Below are 13800 nucleotides of genomic sequence, written 5' to 3'. Positions count from 1 at the left end.
GAGGAACCTGGTGTGGCTCTGATGAATGGACCAAGCCGAAAACAAAAACAAAACAATACATGACCAAGTCTACTACTGCCCGATAAAAAGCGCAATCGTGGATTTTCCGCCACCCACTTCCGCTGCCCAATTACCTGCAAATGCAACAACAATATGTCGGACATCTCCCATCTGCTTGGCTGACGGGTTGGGCAGTTTATGCCCTCCCTTCCTCCTTGTCAATTCCTCCTCATTCTCAAATCTCTTGAGCCGAAACACCGTCTTTTTTTAGGCAAAGCCAAAGTAGTCGCTACCGGCCGTGATGGCCTTGAGCAGTTGCTTGCGCAAGGAATCGTAGTTCTCATACTCAGGGAGATCGAGCTCTGTTGCGATTGATTAGTAAATGTTGTGTTTGATGTAGTGTAAGAATGGAGGCACAACTTACGGTTAAAGCAGGTATGCGAGGTAGGAAGACGCTCCTTGCTTCCATAGTCTCGGTGGATGTTGAACCTGTTGATGCCGTTCATGCCCTCCAATTCTTTGAAACCATTGAGAGGCACCTTGGACGTGCCCGTCACGAACTGGAGAAGTTTGGCCCTCTCCTCCTTGTCGAAGGAGCGCACCGCGCGCCAGAACCACTGAATTTGCTGGGAAGCCGCGTTGTAGTTTTGGTACTCGGTGTTGCTCTTCCAGTCGTCCACGTCAATGTCCGGCAGGCCAGAAATGAGAAGCTCGAGTTCCTGCTCCGTGAAAATGCCGATGAGATCCTCGGGAATGATATCTTGGAAACCTAAAGTCACACCACCGGGTTAGCCATGTGTAGTTTTACGCAGGTGTTAAGCCATACTGGGGAAAACATACCCTTCAAGAAGTTCTCCATCTGCTCCTTGACCGAGCTAAGCAACTTGTGCTCGACGATCAAGCGCACATACTCGTGCTTGTTCTCGTCCGTGACGGCGACGTTACGGCCATTCTCAATGAGATCCACGACCTTGGTGACACCGAACTCGTCATCCTCCACCGAGAATGTCTCTACGATGATGTCGGTAATGTCGTTCTCCAACATCCAGACTAGAGACTTGTAGTAGTCCGGATCGAACGACTCCATATCCTTGACCGACACCGGTTTGCCGAGGATGCGCTTGTAGACCGCACGGCTGAAGTAGCAGTCCAAGAGCCGGCCCTCATAGAGGGCCTTGCCGATGATGCGCCCGATGAACTTGAAGAACATCAGATGTTCATCGTTGATGCCGCTGAGCTTGTTCGGGTGAAAAGTGGTGCGGTCGGACGACACGGGAATGAACAGAGCATAGTTGGGGTCGAACATCTGGCGGGCAAGCACTTGGAACCATTCGCGGGTCACACCACCGGCGTCGACACCCTCCTCGCCGTGGAAGCGGATGTTGAGCTTGCCAAACTTCATCTCCGGACCGGACTTGAAGTACAGCGACTTGAACGAGTCGTGGAAGACTTGATCACGACGCACGGACAGTTGCAACGGCTGGTACTGCGGCCTCTGCTGCTGGCTAGACTTCGCGTGTACGCTCCGGTTGAAATAGTTCCGCTTGTTGTCGAACTCGAGAACCTTGGGGTTCTTCACTAGAAGGGAGAAGGTCCCTGACATGAGCTTGGGGTTTTGGCGAACAAGTTCATTGAGGATGCGACGGTGCTCCTCCGTGAAGGTGAAAAACAAACTGGCAATCCGGTTCTCAGGGGGCGGGCTGGACAGGAGCATCTCCTTGCTGGTCGCGGGTTGCGCCGTAGACGCTTCGCTCAGCGTTGTGTTCTTGCACACCACCATCAGAGACTCGATGAGCGGCAACAAGATCGTTGCCACGTTCAGCATGTTCTCCCGCTGCCGGATCGCGCCAAGGCAAGCGCTCAATCTCTCCCACATGGTGCCAAAGGTCGGGTTCCAATACAGCGACCCAAGCAGATCTTCCTTCGTATCATCTGTGGTCTCATCGCCCTCGGCGCCGCTGCTGGACTTCTTCTTGGTGTCGAAGAGGTGGTCAAGCGCAGTCAGAACGCGAAGCAGCTTGTTCTGCTCCGATGCGCCCGGGGAAAACTTGGCCAGCGCGATTCCCTGAATCTCGGTGCCCGTCTCCGCGCGAAGAATATGCGGTAGTAGATCTTCGAGGTCGGACACGATGTTTTGGCTCAAGGCCCTCGCCTGGGAGACGAGCTCTTCACCAAAGACCTTCTTGGCACCCGGAATGTTGGACAAGTTCTTGATGGTCGAAATAGTGTTTTGGAAGGTCTTGGAGCTGCACTCCCGCGCGACAAATACGTTGATGACCAGCTTCAAGTTCTGGTCGGGGATCGTGGGAGGAGTGAGCTGCCGGGGCTTCTTGTCCTCAGTCTTATCCTCAGCCTTGGCTTCCTTGCCTGCTGAACCCTCCGCCTCCTCTGGCGCCGGCGCGGTTTCGGTCGGCGCTTGCTGTTCGGCCGGAGTAGCCGTGGACTGTTCCGTAGGCTCGGTAGTAGCGGTCTGCTGTCCCCCTGTAGGCTCGTTGCTCGCAGAAACAGCCTCGGCCGTTTCCTCTTTCTCCTCCTTTTCCTCCTTGCCTTTCTCCTTTTCCTCGGCCTTCTTCTTCGCTTCCTCTTCCGCTTCCTTCCGCCGGCGCTCAAGCGCCTGCAGTGGATAGGTAATCTTGTTGAGCAGATCCGCGAGAAGTTGCATGACCGAGGAGCTCTCCATGATGAGATCGCGATCCAGGAGACCGAGAAGCGAGTTGATGGCATACTTTTGGGCTTTGGTGCTGACGTCTTTGCCCTTACCCTTGCGACTCGCGCTCCGCTTGAGAGTGGAAGCCACAGTTTCATGTTCCGTCAAGAACAGAGACGGAACATGAGGGTTCTTAGTGGCGAGCTCCTGCAGAAGATCCAAGCACTGCTGGACGATGAGGAGCGGCGAAACCTCCGAGTTGCTGGGCATCTGCGTGTTCACGCTGATGTTGGTGAAGGTCCGCTTGAGGGCGAGAGGCGTCTTGGGGTCCTTGTCCCGCGGTTGTTTGGCCTTCAGGGACAGTTGACCAAAGCTTCGCTCGACGGCGTCCATGTCGGTACTCCCGTCCTGGAGGATTTGGAGGACAGTCGAGATGACCTCCAGGCGGTTCTGGCGGTTCTCGCAAACATGGGCGAAAACGTCAAACAGATAGTTGCGGATCGAGCTCTGCTGCGTGATGAACATCAGCCGGAGGAGTGTGGCAACACCCGCCTTATCGAGCATCTGCACAATAGTGCGCCGTTGCGGTTTGGCCTCCACCGCCGCTTCGGGATGGCGAAGCGTCTCGCGAGGGCGGGATCCCCCAGGCGGAACGCGATGAATGTTGTGACGTTGAGCAATCGCGCGGGCCTCGGCGGCAAGCTCGGGCGGCAGTTGATCCATGATATCCTCGCCCTGCTCAAGCAGGACCTGCTCACGAAGCGCAGGCGGGAAAGTCAACAAAATGCTAGCCGTATCCATTTCGACGGGCCCAAGGTCCTGGCCAGTAGTAGTGGCCTGTCTCCGTTGCTCCTCGCGTTCGCGGCGGCGGCGTTCCTGACGCTCTTGCTGGACAATCTCCATACGAAGCTCAGCAGGCAACGCCTCAAGAAACTCCTGGAATACTTCCGTGTTCTCTCCCTCAGCAGTGGCAGCCTGCTCGCGAGCCTGAGAGCGCCTGGCACTCACGGCCTGAGCAATGACTTCCTCTCTGAACTCCTCAGGTAACGCGGCAAGGTAATCGGGGTCAATACCGAGTTCTGTGACGTCCACAGTTTCGCCGCGAATCGTAGTGACGACACGCTCCGCAGACGAAGCGGCTTGAGGCTCAGTCTCCTGTGGCTCAGCGTGAGTTTCGACCCCTTCCATCGCCTGGGGCTCCTCTTCCACGGCGGGTTCTGTCACGGCAACGGCCTCCTCGGCGACACGGGCGGCAGCAGCCTCGGCCTCAGCTTCAGCTTCCGCCGCAGCGCGGGCTCGCTCTTCACGCTCCCGCTCTTCGGCTTCCTGCTTTTCCTTAGCGGCTTTCTCTTCCGCCTCTTTCGCCTCCCGCTCTTGGCGCACTTTCTCTTCACGCTGCTTCCGCTCCTCTTCCTGCTTGCGCTCCTTCTCGAGACGAGCCTTGGTTTCCTTCTCGTGCTGGATAGCAGCCGGGGTAAGCATGCCCAAAATGAGGGTGGACAGCAATTTCGACTTTTCGTTGTGGTCAAACCCGAACACCATCTTGGCCTCCTCTTGCCACCGGTGAGCTGTGCTGTCGGCCCGGAACGCTACCGCATTCTGCGGTTCCTGGTACACTTCGCGGCGTGGATCCCACCTCGGTTCACGATCAGGCTGGGCCATGTTCACCGGAATACTAAGCTGGCGAATGGACCCGTCCGGAGACCGCAACTGGAGGCTGAACGCTGGACCATCTCGGCCAGGGAGAGGGATGCTCTGCATCAAGTCGTTGATGAATGCAAGGGGTGCTTCCACGCCATGACCCATCAAAGAACCCGAGAAGCCCAACCTAATGGTGTTTCCGCTGGGGATCCTTGAAGCGTCATGCCCGCCTCGGTTACCCGAAAGCAACAGGGGGTTGATGCCGTTGTCGGTCGGGTTCGTTGGTGGCCGAGGATGACTGTGGCGGAAATAGCTTCGGAAATCTAGCGATGATATGTTAATAGAGTTCTCTCAACTCCACTCGACGAACGCTCTTCAAGAAAAAAGCAGATAAAACATATCCAGATTCAAAGTCCCATGTTTTTTTCTTCAAAGGAGTAAAAGAAAACAAACGAGGCGACGGCACCAAAATAAAGTGTGCAACGTACCAGGGCCCATGGGATCACGATGGTGGCCTCCCATGAAGGGGGCAGCTGGGAAGGGGCTGCGGGCGCCTCCATGCCGCAAGCGGTGGTGGGGCTCAATATGGGAAACATCCCAACCAAGGTTGGAGGGCATATTGGCAGGGGGGTGGTCATCGTCTACCTCGTGTCAGGACTGACACCGGGGGATACATTTCGCACGTCAAGTAGGCATCAAGCACATCACAAAATAACTTACGGTGGTAACCAGGGTCGTAGTAGACCTCATCCTCCTCAGCTTCATCTTCCTCCTCCTCATCTGTTTCAAGTCAGCTTCCATACCTTCTGTGATTCATGCTTGAGAAAAGGGGGAGGTTAGGATAGAGGGTTTACCATCGTCTTCGGCGCCTTCATCAATGTAGTGCTCATCGAGATCTTGCATATCCTCCGCATCAAGGTCATCGCCGCCATCGACGACATTCCGGAGAATATCGGGAACGCGGCCCAGGGGGTCGATAGCATGTCCCTGAACGATTACATCGTGAAGCTGGTGATAGTCTTGGACGGCCTCCGCTGGGAAACCAAGATCGCCTGCAGCCTCTTCGTCTTCCTCGTCCGCGCCAGAATCAGTCTCTTCCCAGGAGGCTCCCTCATCGGCAATGGGATGCCCTTCCTCATCCATGATCTCGATGCGGTCTTCAATGTCTTCCATATCCTCAGAGCCCAACTCGTCCTCCTCCTCCTCTTCATCATCTTCGTCGTCCTCGTCGCTGGGATCTTCCTCGTCGTCTTCATCGTCCATCTCCTCATCCATGTCGTCGTCCATGTCGTCCTCGTTTTCGCCCATGATGACTTCCACGACTCCCGGATCGCCAGGGAGACCCTCGATTGGTCCCATCCCTTCGAGCTCGTCATCGTCCTCGTCACTAGGATTCTCCTCTTCGTCCTGCGACATGTCATCACCGTAGTCAAGTTCTTCATCGTACGGCTCGTCGTCATACATCGCATCGTTGTCTGCACCCACAATTAGTATGAGGTTGCTTTCCATGCGATTGGAAAACATACCATCTTCCTCCTCATCAGAGAAATCTTCCTCACGTCCCGGCTCGAGAATCCCAAGTGTGGAGTTGCGGTAGAGGTCGGGCGTCTCCTCGCGGTCGTCATCCACGTCCGATAGAGAAGATGTCGACGCAAAGTCTTCCTCCGGCTGATCGGTCGTGTTCATAGGGATGACGTCCGACTGGCTCAGCTGGTAGGCCGTCTTGGTCAAGGCCCTGAGGACGCGCAGGATATACTTAATGGTGCGCTTGACGTTCGGGAACGTAAGGTCGATGTCGGCAATCGACGCGGTCAAGGCCGCGAGGTAGCCCTTCTCGTACATGAGGCGCTTGAGTTGCATCTGGGAGCGGGAGAGCCCAGCCTCCACACCCCTAGCGTCTCTGTGGTGGCCCTCCCTGTCCTTCTCGCCAATCATCAAGCTCATGAGCTCCGCCGCGCACATCATCTTTCCATACCGGACTTCGATCGGGTCTCCGGGCGTGGCGGCCTCCTTGTAGGCGCGGAGGACAGTCTCAAGAACGAACCGCTGGACGAACAAGAGGTCCGAATCATCATCGTACTCGAACTGATTCCGCTGTCGATCGACGGGCTTCTCAGCTGTGCGAGCAACCAACGCAACGAGGACATTTTGCGCATGCGCCGACGTGGCCATCTTCTTCTTGACTACAGTCGAGTCCATCGAGGCACCGACCGGTCCAAAGCAGAGAAGATCGTTCAGCAAGTAGTTCAGGACGCTGGAACGAGGCTTGATGGGCGTATTCGTCTGCATCGGCACACTGCGCTTGAAGTTGATGAACTCGACCTTGGCTCGGTTGAAACTCTGCAGAAGCTCCACCAAGCAGTTCAGCAAGAAGCAGCGGTAGACAAAGATCGGGTGATCCTCAGACTTGAATGCTGTCTTGGACGATTTCTTGTCCTTCACTTCAGAGGGTGGCTGCTCGGGCCCGGGCGTCGCCTCTCCGCTTGCGCCGGGAGATCCGCCTTCCGTTGGCGAGACCTTGGTCGGCTGGCTAGCCGGCTGGTTGGCGGGCTCCTTATCCTCAACCTCCCGGTAGTTCAACAACTCGCAGAGCAAGAAGTGGATGACGCCATCGGGATTCTCAAGAACCGGCCGCTTCAGCTCGAATGGCGTCTTGGGAGCGTCCGTCATCTCCTTGTCCGCAGACTCAGTGGACGGCTTGACATCGCTGATAGTGAGATCTTCGGTCGCCTGCACGGTAGACACAACAGAGCCTTCCTTGGGCGGCGCCTCTTGTTCCCCGGACTTCTCCTTCAGTGATAGGTTGTAAGGGCGGGAAGCCGGGTCAAACATCGCCGACCAGCCCGTCAACTTCACCAGATCGGTGGTCACTTCAACAAAGAGCTTGGGAGACCGGAGCGCCACATGGGAGAGCTGGCGGAGATAGCTCTGAAGATCATGGTAGGTGCGGGGGTTTCGCGACGAAGACAAGAACTGCTTGATCTCGGTCTCCATCATTTGCCGGACCATGTCTTCGTCCTCCACTATATGACGAAGAACAACCATGATGTTGTCCGTGATATGAGCCTGGTTCAGACGTGCTGAGCCTCCCGCGCATGACTGCTTCGCCATGACGAACAAACGCTGCAGGTTCTTCTTTTCGCCGACCGTCTTCGCTATCGCGTGGTCGCGGGTGAGGATGACAAGAATCCGCAGCACGGAAACCGCTAAAGACTCCTGCTTGCCGATTTTGGGGAGGATATCCAGGATTGCCGTGAGCAGGCTGGAGCGCTGCTCGGCAGAAATGCTGAGATCCTTGGCCACCCAGACGGGCGGTTCAACGACCTCATCCTCCTTTGTCGGCATCTTCCACGCGACCTCGACCGGCTGCTCGTCGTCGGCAAGCAGAATCTCAAAGATGAGCAGAATGTACGGAATCCAGGACGGAAGGTCTTCTTGAGAAGCCGCAGGCGACACCTTCAGGAACCCAAGGTACTCGCCGACATTGTCTTTCAGCGCCGGCAGAGTTGCCTTGAAAAAGGGCCTGTTTTGAAGCAGAAGAGACAACAGGTGGGCAAAGGAAGCGATTCCCCGGGCGTTGGTGCGTTTTTCCTCCTCATCGTTCGGTGCAAATGACATGAGCGCATTCGCAAGCACTTCCCCAACTTCAACCTGTTTGTCCTCATTGTCCGTCTTAAGGACAGTGGCCACGATGAGATCATAAACGTCAAAGACTAAGTCCGGGTGCGTCCGAACGACATCCAAGCAACGGTCAAGAAGGTCATTCTGGATATCGGCCCGCTCTTTGTCAAGGTCGTCCTTTGTGATTGCGGGCGGCGTTGAGGCTTCCTCGGACGAGCCGGACGGCGCCCCTTGAGCCTGCGCCGAAGAAGTCCCCGCTGCTTCCTCTGTAGCTGAGGCCTGGCTCTCGTCATCGTTGCTCATGTCGTTGGATTCGTCAGAAGAGGAATCCTCGGCGCCAGCAATCTCCTCACGGACCAGGTCATTCATCAGGTCCAAAGCCATGGGGTCTTCCGCCAAGGTATTATTGGTGGGGGGCGTTGCCTCTGCAGGCTGGTCTTTTGTCTCCTGCGGCTGGGGTGACGGCGGGCTCCGGTAAGCATCCTCTTCAGGGATGGGGTTGCGCTTGCCAGCCAGACCTTTAGAGTGTCCGCGGCAATACTCCATCGAATCGTCCGGCTTGCCATTTGCGCGGAAGACCGCCTCCCGGGCGAGCTCAACGTCGTAGCCTGTCTGGCTGAGGCTCGTGATCAAGGCGACGTAGCCGGCCCAGTTGAAACGAACGGGCTCGCGATTCTTGAACACGGACGCGGGCGAAGTCTTGTCCGTCTTGCGCCACGCCTGAGTCTCTTGGTCGGCAGCCGCAATTGTTTTCATGATGTCGATCACCTTGCTTAGAGCGGATGTGGGCGCCTTTTCGGCGAAGTCGGACTCCCAGAGCTTCCGGACGGTCGGCAGAATGGCCAGCCTCAGCTCCACAACGAGTTGGTGGCCATGATCCCTGCTCCTGTCCGAGGACCGGGGGATCAAGCTAGTTTGAGCGAGGGACTCATAGACATTCTTGCCGTTCGCGATGACGTTGTAGATCTCCAAGATCTTCCTCATTCCTGCAGTAACAAGCTGCAGCTTCTGGGCATCTAGGGTCTCAGTCGTATCGACACGGAGCTCTTTGGCGAACCTCTCCAGCATGGAGTTCAGCATTTCAATGCCGCCACGGTCCTTGAATGCCACCAGGACCGGCAAGATGAGCTGAACGGAGGTGCGGTCCGTTTGGCGCATGGGGTCGATCAGCATGTGGTTGAGACAGTCGAACACGACGTCCCAATACCGCAAGTCCCGGACCATCAACTTCTCATCTTGGGGAAGACGAAGCTGCTCATAAATCGTGTCCGCCAGCGTTTCCGCAATAGTCAAGTGATGAGACCGAAGATAAGCATCCGGACCGCGCCTCGGCAGTAAAACTTTGCCCATTGTTTGGAGGAATGGGAAGATGCTGGGGGTGAGCGAGTTGAGGAGCCGGCTAATCACAGAGTAATTCTTGAACCGAAGGGACGAGCGCTCCTCACGCGTGGGCTCCTTGGGCTCCTTGGGTGCTGCTTGGGGTTCCGTTTGCTTAGCCGCCGATGTATCGCCGCTGGTGTCTGTTGCGACTTGCGCTGCGGCTTGGTCGTTTTCACCAGACGTAATGGCAGGGGCAGGGGCGTCGGGGGTAGGAACTGGAACGACACCGTCGTCGTGCACGGCAAACGACCGATTCCCCAACCAATGCTGCGGGACAAGGGCCGCAAGGGCCATATCCTCCGTGCCAGCTTCACGCAGGAGTGGACCGACCCGCTTGATGAGGCGGATGAAGTAGTCAAAGACGTTAGCCCCAGGCATCGTTACCGTGCCCTGTCTGCTAGAATGCGGGAAGCTCTGATACAGTGTCTTCATGAGGATCTGTAACCTGACCAAAGCCTTCACGACGCGAGTGCCACCAGCCACTTTGCCGACCAAATCCTGATCCCATTCCCCTTTGTCGTTCTGCAGGGAGATATTGGAAGCAACAAAAGGGGCAAAGAACGGTTGCGTCCTCTCCTTGCTGAGAAGTGGCTTGAGATCGTCGATGGCAGCATGGATACGCGTGAGCAGAGACGGCAAGCCTAAGACTGGGTTTGACTCGATGACCATCGCGAGCGCCACAGAAAGCTGGGCGGACCCGCCAGTCAACTCGAAATCGCCGGGAAGGCTGGTGGCTTCTGCAAGTTGCAAGAGTAGCTCGATGCCGCCATCGCGAATAAAGGACGACTTGAGATTCGAGTTGTGGAAGATGGCGTTGAGGAAGTTGGCGACGGAATAAATGTAAGGCGTAATCGCATGTGACGGGTTTGACGTCTTGTGAGTGTCAGATCCCAGATCTTCCGCCGCGCCAGCGAGGGAAGTGGCCGTGGCGCTCACATCGGCCATCTCGACGTCCAAGTCGCCAGTGCCCTCCTTTTCCTTGCCTTTTGCACTGGTGGAAGATTCCGCAATCGCCAAGAGTCCCTTGTCCGCCGTGACAGCCTTTCCATTTGAGTCAAGCATGGCGACCTTCGCGCCCCAGCCCGCGGTCTCAGACTTCGTCTTGGCCAAATGCAGGACTCGGGCGACCATGTCCAGGATGGCGTTGGAAATCGCGGGTCGCAAAGCCGGGTGATGGCGAGAGAGTTCGTCAAAGCTACCACCAATTATGTTGGCCAACTCCATCTCCGTCAAGACCTGGACGTGGGCAGGGCTCTCAAAGATCTCCAGGTAGGTCTCGAGCGCGTTGGACGCAACGATCATCTTCATACCGGTGTTGTTCAACGAGATCGAATTTATGATAGTGGGAATGATGCTGATGGCATCATTGGATGCGAGAATACCAGCGGCAAGGCGGTCCCTCGGCGCTTCGAGCGTCTCTTGTGTGGGGGGGTGTGGCCGGTCATCACGGTCCAAGTTGACCGAGTCCTCCGTATATGCCGGCGACGCACCATCCTCGCCCTCGGGCTCCGCCTTCGGGGTCTCAGCCGGCTTCGGTAGAGAAACAGGCCGGCCGGTGAGCGTTGAGAGGAAGCTTTGCACCATGCCGGACTCCGATATGGCGGCGAAGCTTGTTGGGTCGTTGTTGATGAAATCACTCAACAACCCGGCCGCATTGGTCCACACCAAGGAACCAAAGACGTGCATATCTTCCGTGATAACGCGAAGGCTGCCGAGCAAGGCCGAGTTGTCAACTAAGTTCCGCAAAAGCCGGTCAATGTTGGTTCCGAACGAAAACGCATTGGTCATGATGTGGTGGATAAATTTGAGAAGCCACTTGAGGGCTTGCTGATGATAAAAGGGGATATCGTAGTCCACTGTATGCGAGTGAAACTCGGGCTTCATCCCCTCGCCAGCCTTCACAAGCTCTTTCGAGCGAGACACGGTGTCAATGATCAGATTGGAAATAGCATCCAGACCGCCTGCCGTGCTGAATACGGTAAATGCGCCATTGAACCCATAGATTATGGTGTCCAGGAATGCAAGCACCATGCTGTAATTGCGAGTCGCGGTCTGGGATCGAATGTTGAGAATCTCAACCATAATCTCCAGGAGCCCCGCAGAGGACATTTCCTGACCGATGCGGGAAGCCATGGCCATCTGGAGGGTCAAGCCGAAGAGGCTCGACCGCCAGTGGTCGGCATCGGTTACCTTCCCGTCGTCCATCTCCGAATTATCCTCCTTCATGCTTGCTACGGCTTTCCGGATGACATAAAGAAGGACGCCGTGATTGACGTTCGCATTAAGAGCTGCAACCACCTCTGGATACTTGCTAGCCATGCCAGTGATGGCCTCTAGTGCTGCAAGCGCAATAGCTTGCAGTCGCAGCGGCGTCTCGGCGGTCCCATCGGCTGAGGGGTGCACCAACTCAGCCAGCTGGTACACAAGCTGATAGCGACGTGGCTCGTCGTTGTCTTGCTTCAGAACCTTCTCCGCAAAGGTTGTTTCAGGGTGAATGTATGCAAGATTGGTAATGGCCAGCAAGCGGACAGAGAGTGCCAATTGCCGATCTTTCGTGGACCCAAGAAGAGCTTTGCTGATTCTCAGCCGGTTGAGGAACTCATACTTTGATGGCTTCGGCATGTCGGATGGACAAAGCTTGAGGAGATCGTAGATGGACGTCGAGACCACGGTCGTCTGGCGAATCTCAAGTGATTTAGGACCTGAAGAAGCTTGATCATCGGCACCAGACCCCTGATGCCGGTGCGACGGGCTATCCTCAGCCCCAGAGGCCCTACCCGAACGAGGAGTCTGAGAAATGCCGGTGGAACTCCGTCGAAGCGGGGTCGGGGTTGCAGGAACAGACGATGAGCCGCTCTCCCCAGCGGAAGATTCTGCAGGGACCAAATCGGAGCCCTCGGCGGCGCTGGCGTAATATGTAAGCTTGATGTCTCCCCAGCCAGCCCAACGATTACCATCAGGCGTCCCGGGGGTAACGATCGAGGTAAGGTCGTTTGCGTAAACCGATGTGGCGTTGCGAGAGCCAAAAGCGGCGACCTTCTCCTTGCCTTTGCTGGCTGAACCTGGGGTTGTGGGAGAAACGTCTTGGAACCTAGGGCCCGGCAAAACGGGGGTTTTGACGAAGGGTTGGGCGATTGTTTGCACGCGTTCGAGTTCAATATTGTAGTGGTTCGCAAGGAGCGCAGTGCTGACTTGGCGGCTCGGAGTGCCCACACGTTTAATAGACGCCTGATAGCGCTGCGCAAGCTCGAGACCAACCTCCAAAGTCGCATGAACAACGGTCAGGTCCGTCGCCTGAAGCAGATCGTTGAGGTGCGGGCTACTCGCGTATATGCTCCGGTTGCCGCAATGTTGCAAGAGGACCTTGGTGAAGGTGAGGACGGAGATGATGAGCTGGCGGTCTCCGTCCTCCTGATACCCGAGCTGCACCAGACGTTCCTTGGTAAAAGATTTCTCCTCAGCATACTCCACCGGTGCCCCCTCATTCAACAACAGGGCGCACTTGAAATCTTGCATCTGGAACCCGTCCTGCAACTTGTATGTGGCGCAGAAAGCCTCGAGAACGCTATCAAAGCGGTTCAGGAGCGGGATCCAGTGATACAGGTCTCCGCGCGGGAACGGCCATCGTGTCGGAAACTCGGCAAGCTTGTCGGGTATTAGGGGCAGCGGTGTCGATGCCGCGGCCAGAGCAAAGTCCCGAACCCAAGGAGACTAAGCGGGGGAGTGGGAGTCAGCATAACCAAAACAAAAAAACAACAACAGGAATACAGGTAACGGCGACTCACCAGATTCTCCCTGTGTTTGGACTGCATTGACTTGGTGATTTTGCCCATCTTGACGAAGCGGCTAAGCCGCGAGGGCTGAAAAACGTTGTCGCTCCCCCTCCACTACCAACACGCCCCGACAACGGACGGTTGCTGTAAACAAGAGCCGCAAGGGTGCGGGAGTGCGAGCGGTCAGGTGTGGAATATTGCGGTCAATAACGGCAGTAGTAAGCCGTCGGCGCAAAAGCAGTCGCGCAATCTCGGGGAATATTTTTTTCGAGGACTGGTGATGGTGTTGAAAACTGCCTGCGAGAGGTCGGTTGGTCTGGAGTTCTCGGCAGGCGACGGCAAAGCTACCCCAACGCCAAAAGAAGCTCGAGGACGAGTGCAGGTCGTCTCGAGATGCTTTTAGGGATCGGACCCGAGTTAGACGTCGATATTTTCACCAGAATGGGCGAAGTCGGAGGCCGCAGTCGATATCGCGAATGCTTGTCGTCGCCAGAAGATGGCAGTGGTAATGGTGTTGTGTGCGAAGGTTGTAATAAGAAAGCAGTTGGGACCGTTTTGTAGGTAGTGGAGGAAGGTTCGCAAAAGGCGATGACGGCAGCAGGTGGTCAGGGACAAAGCAACCCCGTCCCAAGCAGCCAAAAAGTTCAGGCACGGCAACTACCGCCACCTTAAAGAGCCTGGCTTGCCAACGGGTGGGGCGGCAGCTCTTATCGATTTGCTTCACTTCACACACACTGA

The 13800-nt window shown here is 56.3% G+C and overlaps 1 protein-coding gene across 1 annotated transcript; it reads right to left on the bottom strand.

Annotated features, from left to right (window-relative positions):
• Positions 1–267: 267 nt before the first annotated feature.
• Positions 268–13122, bottom strand: C8A04DRAFT_31792 (uncharacterized protein; the record flags this gene model as incomplete). Its single annotated transcript, XM_062781879.1, has 8 exons — positions 268–362; positions 425–769; positions 841–4611; positions 4777–4929; positions 5009–5068; positions 5143–5763; positions 5815–13000; positions 13075–13122. 8 exons carry the CDS (start codon positions 13120–13122, stop codon positions 268–270), a joined length of 12279 nt encoding a protein of 4092 aa, XP_062634073.1.
• Between the last annotated feature and the right edge of the window lie 678 nt (positions 13123–13800).

This window comes from Dichotomopilus funicola (genome assembly GCF_033296635.1).
Source record: "Dichotomopilus funicola strain CBS 141.50 unplaced genomic scaffold C8A04scaffold_72, whole genome shotgun sequence".
Classification (NCBI taxonomy): domain Eukaryota; kingdom Fungi; phylum Ascomycota; class Sordariomycetes; order Sordariales; family Chaetomiaceae; genus Dichotomopilus; species Dichotomopilus funicola.
This window is presented reverse-complemented; position numbering and strand designations above follow the sequence as displayed.